Here is a 12,601-nt window from a genome sequence, read left to right on the forward strand (position 1 = left end):
AAGCAACGTCGGGCGGGGTCAGTACTTGGATGGGTGACCGTTTTTATAGATAATGGTACGAAACCCTTCGTGTGCGAGTCCGACTCGCACTTGGCCGGTTTTATAGAAAATAACACATTTTTAACCTTTAATATGTTCTCACTACTGAGGTGAAAAATTATATGTGCAACACGAGAGCAAAGTTATTTTACATCTCGTGTTTTTGAGTCCCTCGCTACGCTCAAGATTCTAACTTAGAATCACTCGCTTCGTTCGTGATTCAATTATAGGATTTTTCGCTTTCTCGGGGCTCAAAATAAACACTCGCAAGAAAAACCAACTCCTCTCTTGTTGCACAAATAACTATTTTTTGTTTTTTACAGTTGGATGTTCATCAGACTCTGAATGTCCTGACAGCGATACATGCTACAACAGCGCTTGCGTCAATCCTTGTATTGTTGAGGCTCCATGCTCCATAAGCGCCGAATGTTTCGGGCGAAATCACCGAGGAAACTGTCGCTGTCCAGCTGGCACAAATGGCAATCCATACACCAGATGTCAACCAGTAGAATGCGAAATTAATGCCGATTGCAATGATGACAGCGTTTGCATGAAAGGAGTTTGCCGACATGCCTGTTCTACAGAAGGGCGCAGTGCATGCGCAAGTAATGCAGAGTGCTTCGCACGAAACCACGCTGCATCTTGTAAGTGTCCTCCAGCACTCCCTATAGGCGATCCTCTAACAAACTGCGAAAAAGTCATCATTGGGCCTGAATGCATAATGGACAGCGATTGCCCAAGTGGCCAAGCATGCCTCAGAGATCAATGTCGTGAAGCTTGCGCAGAATTACAACCATGCCAGGCTAATGCAAGATGCACCGTATCGAATAGTGTACCTTTCCGCACATTGATATGCCGTTGTGCTGAAGGCTACATTCCGGATGTCGGCGGCGCCTGCAGACCTACACAACTTCCTGCTCCCAGTTGTTCGTCTGACGATGAGTGCAGCGATAATGAATCATGCGTTAACAGAATTTGTCGGAACCCATGTAATTGTGGAGAAAATGCAGAGTGCTTTGTACGCAATCATCGTCCGGCGTGCTCATGCCGCGAGGGCTTTGACGGAAATCCTTATCAAACTTGCCGCACTGTTGGTTGTCGCTCCAACTCAGAATGTGAATCAAATCAAGCATGTGTGAATGGAAATTGTGTTAGCCCATGCTTATTGAATAGCAACTGTGGACCAAATGCTGATTGTTACGTCGAAAGAAATCAACCACTCTGCCGCTGTCGACCTGGATTCGAAGGAGACGCATATGAAGGATGTAATGCGATAGAATGTAGATCAAATGGAGATTGTCCTCTAGACAAAGAATGCCGCGGCCACAGATGCATTAACCCATGTTACTCGAAAACTAATTGCGGAAACAACGCAGTTTGCTTAGTGCGCAATCATATTGCAGTGTGTAAATGTGAACAAGGATTTATTGGAAGTCCCTATGTAGAATGTAAACCTGAAATTATAGCAGAATGTTTCGTTGATGCAGATTGCCCACCTAAAGCAGCATGCTTATCATCGAGATGTGTTAATCCTTGTTCAGTGCTTAAACCATGCGCCACACCGGCGCAGTGTGAAGTCTCACCCACATTGCCTGTTCGCACTATGATCTGTACCTGTCCACCTGGTTACATTAGCAGCGGAGGAGGCTTATGCCGCCCATTCACTACTTTTTCGGACGTCGCTTGTGAAATTGATACTAACTGCACGTCTAATCACGCCTGCATATCTTCGGTTTGTCAGAATCCATGTGAATGTGGTCCAAACACAGATTGCCAAATTAAGAATCATAAGCCAGTATGCGCTTGTCGACCAGGATTCATCGGCGATGCTCGCACTGGGTGCTACGATGTTCTTTGCCGATCAGACTCACAATGTTCAGACGACGAAACTTGCATCAATAACCGCTGTATTCCAGCTTGTTCAGTGGACGGCGAAATATGTGGAACATCGGCCGAATGTTACGGAACCAACCATAGAGCTTCGTGTCGCTGTAAAATTGGAACTACCGGTAACCCGTCTATCGGCTGTACGCCTATCGGTTGTAGGGCGAACTCGGACTGCCCGTCGGATAGATTATGTGTTAACTCACAGTGCATAGAACCCTGTACAGCAAACACCTGCGAACAACCTGCAAAGTGCAGGGTACATCTTCACGAGGTGCACTGTGTCTGTCCACCCAGTTACCAGAGTACAGACCAAGGCTGCACTAAAACGACGAAACCCCAGTGCACTACCGATTCAGAATGTTCAGCAGGAACCGCGTGTCTGAATGCTAAGTGCGTCGAACCTTGTACCGAGACAAGCCCGTGTGGAAATAACGCAGAATGTAGAGTGGTCGACTCGCTTCCTGTTAGGACAATGGTTTGCGAATGCTTACCAGGATATAGAGGAAATGCTTTAGTGGAATGCACACCAAATATACGTAAGTTTTAACATTATTTACGAGTATAATGCAATCAATTTATTTGAATACATATCAATATAATTGCAAACTATTACGTCATTTTTCAGCACCTACTGCGGTATGCATAGAAGGACAAGCAATGGATGCGAACGGTGAATGCGTTCCATGCCGCGAGTCAGAGGGCCGCATTGTGGACTCACGCGGACGCTGCGTATGTGACGCAAGTCGCGGCCTTGTTCTGCGTGGCGACGAGTGCCTGCCTATTGCGGGCTGTCGCTCCGACACCGACTGCGACGACCGCGCCACATGTCGCAACAGCATCTGCATACCAGCCTGCGATGCTGAGCCCTGCGGATTACACGCCATCTGCACCGCACAGGGGCATCGCTCCATTTGCACATGTGCCAACGGTTACACCGGAAACCCGAAAGAACACTGCAACGCTACCACTCCTAACTATCGTACGGACTTCCCATTGCCGGACATGCAAGTACGTAAACTAATCTATAGTAGTTTGTTAACCAAGGGATGAAATGATGCCTTTCACCCGAGTTAAACACTCTACTTTTCATTTCGAATACGAGGAAATTAAAATGCATGTGGTTTTTGTAAAAACATGACTAAGTATACATTTTTATAGTACTTCTTGAAGGTACTTTCAATTAACAATTCAGGCAAAAGTATTGTTATTTTTGGAATGGAGAGTCAAATATCAGAATGGAAATTGTATAACAAACCCATTTAAACTAAAATTTGATTTGTTTATCGTAAAAAAATTAAAAAAATCTTACTTCGAACGTAAAATGCTCTAGTGCAGACACGTATCATTTTCTGCACACATTTTAGACCAACAATGACCCTCTTTCAGAGCATGAGAAATAAAAAAATATTTAATTTATAAGCATGAAATAGGTATTAAGGTAATTTTTTGGACAGTTATAAATTTCTTATTAAGTAAATATAATTCGACGCCAAAGATAGATATAGATAAGATAGATCCTCGGCTTGTTATTTCTTAACAGAGTAGGGACTTTTGTATACATATGTTATAAATAACACATTTTTTAGGTGCATTGTCTCGCTGACGCTGTAAAAGTGAGCCTGAAGATCAAGGACTTTAATGGAGTTTTGTACGTAAAGGGATACAGCAAAGATGAACGCTGTAGACTAGTTGTACATATTCCCGAGCACGAAGAACTTATTGATTTCACTGTGCACTTTGGAGATTGCGGTTTGGTGCACGTTAATGTAAGTACAATCATTTTGAATTAAATTAAATGAATAAATGTAAAGCTGCCTAAACACATGCGCAGCTTCGTGATAAGATAATATCGCGGTATGCATAAAGTTCATACATGTCTACTTCAATCATATAAATATTAGTAGGCCCCAACCCTGCTACGTCAATTGTTTAATAATTTTGGGTTACATTAAACCTAACAAAGATTTTAGTATTTTAACTTAAAAAAAAAACGGTAAGTACCTATAGGCTCTAAATATCAAGTCTCGGGTCAAAAAAACTATTACGTATTTACACCCGCGGATGTATTGAATTGGTAGCTAAATAATTGTATTTCAACTATTATTTTTATAATATGGTTTCTTAATTACACAGCACATAACAGTAAATTATAAATAAACTTAAAAATAATAATATAAACTACAAATAAACAAAGTAAAGGCTTTATAAATAAAAAACGTCCCCCAAGTCACTGCCGATGGTCAGTGTGCCCAGAAGGCTGGCCGCATTGCCATGTTGGATGACACTGCTTATCCTTTGAGCAAAATACTGGCCATCCTCTGGTCACCTGTGGCGTCTATAAGGCGCGTCGCTAGGTCCTTGTAAAGTCGTTTCGACCCCAAACACCTCAAAAATGTAGCATCTGCCGAGGGTGGCGTATTTACGTCGTTTGAGGTTATATAGGTTTTAAGAATGAATTCCTGCACTTTAATGTTTTAATGTACTTCTTGCAGGGCATGGCCAGCTTCGTGCTCGTGATGCAGATTCACCCAACACTACTAACATCAAACGCAAAGGCATTCCACATCAAGTGTATATACCAGACGGGTGAAAAGAACGTAACGCTGGCGTTCAATGTGTCCATGTTGACTACAGCTGGTACAATCGCAAATACTGGCCCACCACCCACGTGTTCAATGCGCATCGTCTCAAGGACTGGTGACGAAGTTAGCTCTGCAGAGATCGGAGAGAACCTCGTCTTACAAGTTGATGTCCAACCGTCAAGTAAGTATTTCCGATAGCTATTTTGATTAAGTTTAGGTACGCATATTTTGAAGTTTTCCCCGTCTTACTTAATATTGCAAGTTTTTTTTTGTTTAATACCGTTCGGTAATTTGTTTTACAGTACATATGGTGCTACTTTTTCGCACTAGTGCGGGAATGAGCACTTTTCGTGCATATGTCGAAAGTTTAAAGGGCCATATGTACTGTAAAACGTTGTACGATACACGTGCGAAAAGGTAATTCGCAACTCGTGTCGATTTAAAACACTCCCTGCGGTCGTGTTTTAATTTATCGCCACTCGTTTCGAATTTCCTCTTTTCCGCACTTGTATCGTAAATAGCTAATATTGTTTGTCGTAAAGACGTGAAAGGCAAAAGCCCATTCGGCATACAGCCACGTTTGAAAACTATGGAAACACCAATTGAATCATTAAAAAAATTTATCTTTTTATCATAAACAAGACAGATATTTATAACAATAAACATTATAGCACAATCGGATTAGGACTAAACTCGAAATCTCTTGGACAGTAATGAAATTTAGTACATAATATGTTAATTAAAGGTCTCTTTTTCATGTCCACACTATTTGACATTTGGGGACCTCGAGGAATCGTAGCCATCTTAGAAAATGTGTATCGTCCTAGAGAAATTTGCGTTTTACTCTAAATATACGTTCTCTATGAAAATATGGTGTAAGGCTGTTGCCTGTTTTTGTGTAGAATTTAATAATGTTTAAAGCTAATTAAATTATACACAAAAAAGTCCTAGATATCTTTGCGGAAAAAATACATCTTGTTATAGAAAATAATTTCTGAATCCTGATTTAGCGCTTATTTATACCCTTTCAGGGGATACTCTCATAATAGGAAACTTGGAGGAATAGGAATATGAATAAAAACATTTTACTCGACTGCGACTTAAACACAGAAAGTAGGGTTACGGGTTTAAATACTGATAAAAAAAAGTAAAGTAAAAATCATTTATTGTACACAAAGAATTAGGCAGAAACAGAATTAACTGGTCTTAAAACTAAGGGACAATTTATGTACATTTATGCATTTACAATGACGGTTGTACCGGTTCCTACACTAGGCGTAGCTTGTCACGTAGGTAACCAATCCAGACACGACATATCAGTGACATGATTTGTGCGAAATGCCAATAAGACACTATACTTAAATTTAAAGAAGTTACTAATGAGTAGGTAATAACAATAATACTAGTTACAAAGCTAAATTTAGGACAGGGTGAAACTAAAACTACATACATAACTAAACTTAGGTTTACAGGTGATGCATGTGCAATTTTGGATGTATAGGTACTGTTTAGGTGTGTGTGTGTGTGTGTGTGTGTGTGTGTGTGTGTGTGTGTGTGTGTGTGTGTGTGTGTGTGTGTGTGTGTGTTGTTGAGTGAATATAATTACTTGACTACTTTCATGAGATCCTCTATATCCTCATACGTAAGGGAGCTGAGCCAGGCTGATACTATTTTCTGGGCTTCTCTAACGGACAATGTTTTAATGGAGATTTTAGAATTAACTTTATTATTTATAACAACACAATGTATGGTGGAATTATCTCTCTTTCATTGGTCTACAAAAAAGTCCGCGATGGTGTAGGTATGTCTGTCTTTTAACTCTCTAACTTACTATACCCAATTTTATCTTTTACAAAAAGATTTCATAATAATCATAATGTGGTATTTCCAAAGCTATTTACACGGATACAGTATTAATAATTATCAAATCAAATAAGTTAGTTATATTAAGCATTTTATACAGATTACAATGGTCCCTTACGCCATACAATTTAAATGAATATATAAGCATTAATCGTAAATTAAAGTTCCATTTCGAGCCATATTTCTTGTATGAAATGTTAAAGACGCTAACTCCTGTTAGTGGCTATTTTTACCACCTTATGCGCTGCGATCGCTTTACGGCGAGTAGATCCATATTTGGTATACGAGTGCTATGCAAATCAAATTTACTAAAATAAACGGAGGAAAAATGTTTAGGACTAAAAAATGTGATTCCAAAAACAGATTTTAGGTCTTAAATGGGGTTTAAACAATAGTGACAGTAATCAAATATGACACCATTCCACACTAAAAAGGTATACAACCCCATGTCCCAAAAACGAAGCCTTTTTTCTAGAAATAGGGCTCAGAAGCTTACAAGTTTCCACACCATTTTTTTGTCGTGGTCGGGTAGATAATGTTTTTGTGTTCCAAAAATTGGTTCAATAATTAGCTCCATGCATGTATTTTTTTATTTTTGTAATCATAATTTATATCGTTTGAACACCGGAAAAAATAAAAATACTTTTGTAAACATTCACATGATTTTATTAAAAAAATATTCAAATGTTGAAAAATGTTGAGCGGTTGAAACGCTCATAATTTTTGGCGCGATTCGACAGATCGTGATGACGTCACACGTTGGACGGTCCAACTGACGTTTGCTACTAATGACACTTATGTGAACTAATCTGTCAAACGCGTGACGTCATGTAAAGTTTCGAGCGTTTCGCTCACTAGCTTTTCGCGGGCAAATTTTTGTACTCTTTATTTATCATTTTAAACGGGAATGCATTCGTAACATGATATAAGGGTAACAAAAATACGAATAAAAAATATTTCGTTCAAATATAAACTTCATGCATGAGGCTAATTGTACAAGTATTTTTTCACCTCAGCAGCTCGAACAAGCCTACTTTCGTCACTCCCTGGAGTGAGGAAAGTGCGACTTTCGTCACTCCAGGGAGTGAAACAATGTAGCTTTTTAATTTAGTGAAGGCCATGAACTTCATACTTTTATTACATTTTTTTTATGGTACGGTACGGTACGCGTATTTACAAAAGCTAAACTATTTCAGTCACGACTCAGATTATAATAGTTTTCTGTTCATTGTTTTCACTGAAATTATTACGATTTACTTACTTCTCGCTTAATAAGTAGTTGTGACAAAATACGGGTCTATAGTTGCAACCGCTGTGTGGCGATATCCTCGTGCACGGTCCCAATACCCACAAATGAAAACCACTAACTGATAGATTTCTCTGTTTCGAAGGTATCTACGGCGGTTTTGCACGCAGCTGTATCGCGAAGACGAGCGAAGCATCGACGAACGTGGAGAACGAGTACACGGTGACAGACGCGGACGGCTGCGCCACTGACGCCACCATTTTCAACGATTGGGAACGCAGCGAGGACGGCAGTGCGCTACGCGCCGCCTTCAATGCTTTCAAATTCCCAAGCAGCGACAACATACGCTTCCAGTGCAACATACGAGTCTGCTTTGGAAAATGTCAACCGGTACGACATTCATGTACCTACACTTTCCTTCGCGAGACGTAAAAACAAGTGCAAGTCGGACTCGCGTTCCAAGGGTTCCGTACATTACACAATTTAAACAATGTATTTTTTATGTGAAATGTCTTTAAAAAACCCGTAGGGGTCGGTCCAAAAACTAAGATATTAAGTTCGACTCACGCTTGACTGCACATTTCTAATAGGTTTTCTGGTGATCTATAGGTAAAGGTCTATTTCGTGTATTTTTTTCAAAATTTGTGACTCAGTAGTTTCGGAGATAAAGGGGGAGGGAATGGTCATTTTTTGCCTATTTTCTTGAATAACTTTTAAACTATTTATCTTAAAATTAAAAAAAATTATATTTGAAATTCTCACAATGAGCTCTTTCATTTGCTATGTAACACGATATAGTTTGACCAACTTTATTTTTACCCGACTGCCAAAGGAGGAGGGTAATGTTTTTCGAGTGTAAACCGGCAAAGAGGGCGTGGCCTGCCTTGTGGCGCGCGGTGCGGTACGGAGGGGGATATTCTTGAGTCTACAACCCGAACGCGGGCACACACATGAGGGCACACGTCGTTGACGGTCTACTTTTCTAAGTGATTTTTTTCGATACTTCCTCGTCCGAAGCGAAAATTATATAGTAATAACGTGTTCTTTTTTGTTCGTGTTTCTCTCTTTACATTTATTCGTATACTTACATAATAATCTACAAAATTTTCGTTAAATAAAACAGTTAAAAAGTTATAAATAAAAAAAAATATTATAAAAAAACAAAAAAGCCGACTGCACACTAAAAAGGGGAAAACAAGCCCCACAAGAATATTGTTTAATCAAATGCTAAAACCAAGCTATGGAATACCGTTTAAACAATATAAAATGCACTATGAAATGTGTTCGTAATCGATAGTTATAAAAACTTATTTCAGATTTTCAGATTTCAACCAACAACCAAAATGACTATAAGTAACCCTCTGTTGGTCCCCGCCTGCGATACTTACCATCAACATTTATAAATTATATTTAGTTTGTATTTAGAATAAGTTTTTATTTATTTAACTATCGATTACGAACACATTTCATAGTGCATTTTATATTGTTTAAACGGTATTCCATGGTTTGGTTTTATTAAGCATTTGATTAAACAATATTCTTGTGGGGCTTGTTTTCCTCTTTTTAGTGTGCAGTCGGGTTTTTTGTTTTTTTATAATAATATTTTTTTTTTATTTTCTCATTTACCCCCCAAGTTAAAGTGGCCCCCGTGATTAAAATAAATTTGTTTACGTTACATGTCCATCTTTGGGTCACAAACTTACATATGTGTACCAAATTTCAACTTAATTGGTCCAGTAGTTTCGGAGAAAATAGGCTGTGACAGACGGACAGACAGACAGACAGACTAACGAGTGATCCTATAAGGGTTCCGTTTTTTCCTTTTGAGGTACGGAACCCTAAAAAAGAGGAAACTCTACTAAGAGAAGTCAGAGAGCAGAATCAATATTTAATATTTATGATTAAAAACCCATGAACAAAAAACCTCTAGTCATAAGTGACAACAGTGTTACCAGTCCTCATCATCATAATTTAAGAGCATGGCTCATGTCGGTGGAGTATGCGCCAGTTTTCTCGGTCCTCGGCCAGGTTCTTTAGGTCCCTGTAAGACACGACATTTGCTTTCGCTTTCAGTTGTTGTGTGTAGCTTGCTCGTGGTTTTCCGCGGCCCCTTCTCGCTTCTATCTTGCCTTCTAATATAGTGTTAAAGAAAGTGTCGTGTCTTATCAAGTGACCTATCATTCTGCCTCGTCTATTTTCTATGGTTCTCAGCAGGTTTCTCTTCTCTCCCACAATTCGCAGCACTTCCTCGTTCGTTTTTTTCTCCGTCCAACTTATTCTCTCCATTCTTCTCCACAACCACATCTCAAAAGCCTCTAATCGCTTCCTATCTTTCTGCCGCATTGTCCACGTCTCACACCCATACAAAGCGATGCTCCAGATGTATATCTTAATTAGGCGTTTTTTTGTACTCTTAGAGATCCTAGCCTTTAAGCAAATGTTTTTTGGCGTTGAAAGCTGTTTTCGCCATTGCTATCCTTGATACTATTTCCTCTGTACATCTGGAGTCTTGTGTAATTAAGCTGCCTAAATATCTAAATTTGTTTACTTGTTCTATGTGTGTCCCTCTGATGTCAAGTTGTTCCTTAACCGGGTGAGATTTTGAAGCAATAAGTGTTTTAGTTTTATTAGTGTTAATTTTGAGTCCAAATTGTGTAAAGGTTAAATCCATCTGTTCCATTACTCTTTTTAATTCAGTTGAACTAGGGGCCAGTGCTGCTATGTCGTCCGCAAATCTAATAAATACTATTCTTTCCCCATTAAATTTGACTCCTCCTTCAGTTTCTTCTAAAAATTTTCTAATGGCACACTCTATAAATATATTAAAAATAAGGGGTGAGAGTGGACAACCCTGCCGCACACCTTGTTTTATCCTTGCTCTGCATTTTTCCTCTCCCACACTAATAATTGTCTCCTGTTCCTTATATAAGTTAAAAATTATTCTTCGGTCTCTGAAGTCTAAGCCTGCCTCCCTTAAAATTTCCATCATGTTCTTCCAATTGACCCTATCAAAGGCCTTTTCCAAGTCGATAAAGGCTATATGTGTGTTTTGGCCCAAGTCTATTCTCCTGTCAACAACCATTCTCAGCGCCAGTATGGCCTCTCTCGTGCCTTTTTTCTGTCGGAATCCATATTGGTCCGGTCCAAGGTACTCTTCCATAACTGGTCTAATTCTATTTTGAATAATTTTCAGCAATATTTTCGATGCCTGTGAGATTAAGCTTAGTATCCTGTGTTCCTCACATTTTAATGTGTTGGGCTTTTTGGGCAATGTGATAGTTTTACTGACTTGGAAATCCTTTGGTATAACTCCTGTTTTGTATATGTCTTGTGTTATTGAAAAAATCTCTTGTTTAATGGGGTCACATTCTGCGTACTTAATGAATTCAATGAATATGCCATCATCGCCTGCGGCTTTTCCATTTTGTATACCTATTAGCGCCTTGTCAAATTCTTCCCTTAGTATATCCGGACCCATTCTATCTTTATCAACTGCTATTTCAGGTTCTATATCTTCTACGTCTAAGCCCTGACCCGCATATAAGTTTTCTATATATCTCTTCCATCTATTTATAATACCAGTCCTAGTGGTAACAAAATTTTAATTAACGAGTTTTTTCTGAGAAACTTGATACATTTATTTTTTATATATCCGCAGGTTAATTGCCGCGGCGCTGATGCTTACGGCAAACGAAGAAAACGAGAAGCGATCGACACCGATGGCCCTCTGTCGACCAGAGAGGACCAAATTCGAGAAGAAGTTAAGGTCGAATCGAATCAGATATTGACATTAGAAAGACGCGATCCGTCGCGTGTTGCACGTCAGCGCGATGCGTCCGGCGGCAGCGGGGACCCGGCGGCGGGCGCCGGCGAGGTGTGCGTGTCAGCGGCCGGGCTGGCGGTGGCGTTAGCGCTGACGGCTCTGCTAGCGCTCGTGGCGGTAGCGGCGGCCGTGGCGTGCTGGCTGGTGGCGTGGCGACGCGCGAGGCCTCCGCCTGCGCCACTACCACACCCGCCTGACTTCCCGAACCCTCTGTTCCAGCGCTAAGACACACTACTACTAGTCCTCGCCCCGCTCCTCCGCCGGCGCTGGGCGGTGTCGGCTCCTTTCTTCTTACTCACTTAGCTTTAATATATGCGCGCCGTCGGAGGACCGCCGGGCAAGGGCGCCGGGAGCGCCGCGCGGCTTGAAACCGCGCCCCTCGCTCGCGCTACCAGCGCCCTTTTTAGATTTATATTGTATCTATATTAACGTAGAATCGTAAAATCCTTCGAATTTTGTGATATTCATAAAACATAATATACACTGAAAGGAATCACCAGATTTTTATGTAAAATAAACTTAGGTTAGGAAAAATAAACAATTAATAAATAATCGTGTTTTTGTTATCTTTCTCCGTGCCCACTCATATTGCTAAGTTATATTTACCGAGAGGGTTAAACTTAGGTCGAAATATTCTTTATATCAAGCTACTTACTTTTAGAAGTCTGTGTGGCAAGAGAAGTGTCGTGGCAGAAACGGGAACTAACATTATATATTTAATATGGCAATTAAACTTTTGACACCTGCCTTGTAAAAAATAAACACACTTCCGTCGTTTATACGTCGTTGTGTATTTTTATTTACAAAAATCGCAAGATTTATGTATAAAATACTTTCAAAACGGAATAAAACCATCATAGTTCCACAAGGGAAAATATTATTCGGTTTTGTCAGCGGGAAAAAGCGGCTAAAAGCCCCACTATCGACTTACATAAAGTCGCGGAACGTGTTTCCGTTATGACGGCTATTGATGTTGTATTTAATATTAAACAATAAATTTAATAGGCCCCCTAAGTAACTTGCCTCCGGTACATAATAATCGGTAAGTATATTCATTCAAAATATATTAATTTTCTTAAATATGCAGGACATTCATGATCTTGAAAAAACTGACAAATAGTTTTGATACTTTGCCATTTTATGCATATTTATATGTATTTT

At 39.8% G+C, this 12,601-nt stretch overlaps 1 protein-coding gene across 1 annotated transcript in view; it reads left to right on the plus strand.

Moving 5' to 3' along the window:
• The window catches only part of LOC134742125 (uncharacterized), a 161,954-nt gene extending 149,962 nt beyond the window's left edge, over positions 1-11,992 (plus strand). The window contains exons 128-133 of the mRNA XM_063675087.1: positions 363-2,462; positions 2,552-2,934; positions 3,513-3,692; positions 4,419-4,689; positions 7,763-8,007; positions 11,276-11,992. Of these exons, the coding sequence (XP_063531157.1) occupies positions 363-2,462; positions 2,552-2,934; positions 3,513-3,692; positions 4,419-4,689; positions 7,763-8,007; positions 11,276-11,665 (3,569 nt within the window). The 3' untranslated portion in view covers positions 11,666-11,992. The remainder of the gene's footprint in view (positions 1-362; positions 2,463-2,551; positions 2,935-3,512; positions 3,693-4,418; positions 4,690-7,762; positions 8,008-11,275) is intronic.
• The last annotated feature ends 609 nt before the right edge of the window (positions 11,993-12,601 follow it).

The sequence above is a fragment of the Cydia strobilella genome, chromosome 6 (genome assembly GCF_947568885.1).
Source record: "Cydia strobilella chromosome 6, ilCydStro3.1, whole genome shotgun sequence".
Classification (NCBI taxonomy): domain Eukaryota; kingdom Metazoa; phylum Arthropoda; class Insecta; order Lepidoptera; family Tortricidae; genus Cydia; species Cydia strobilella.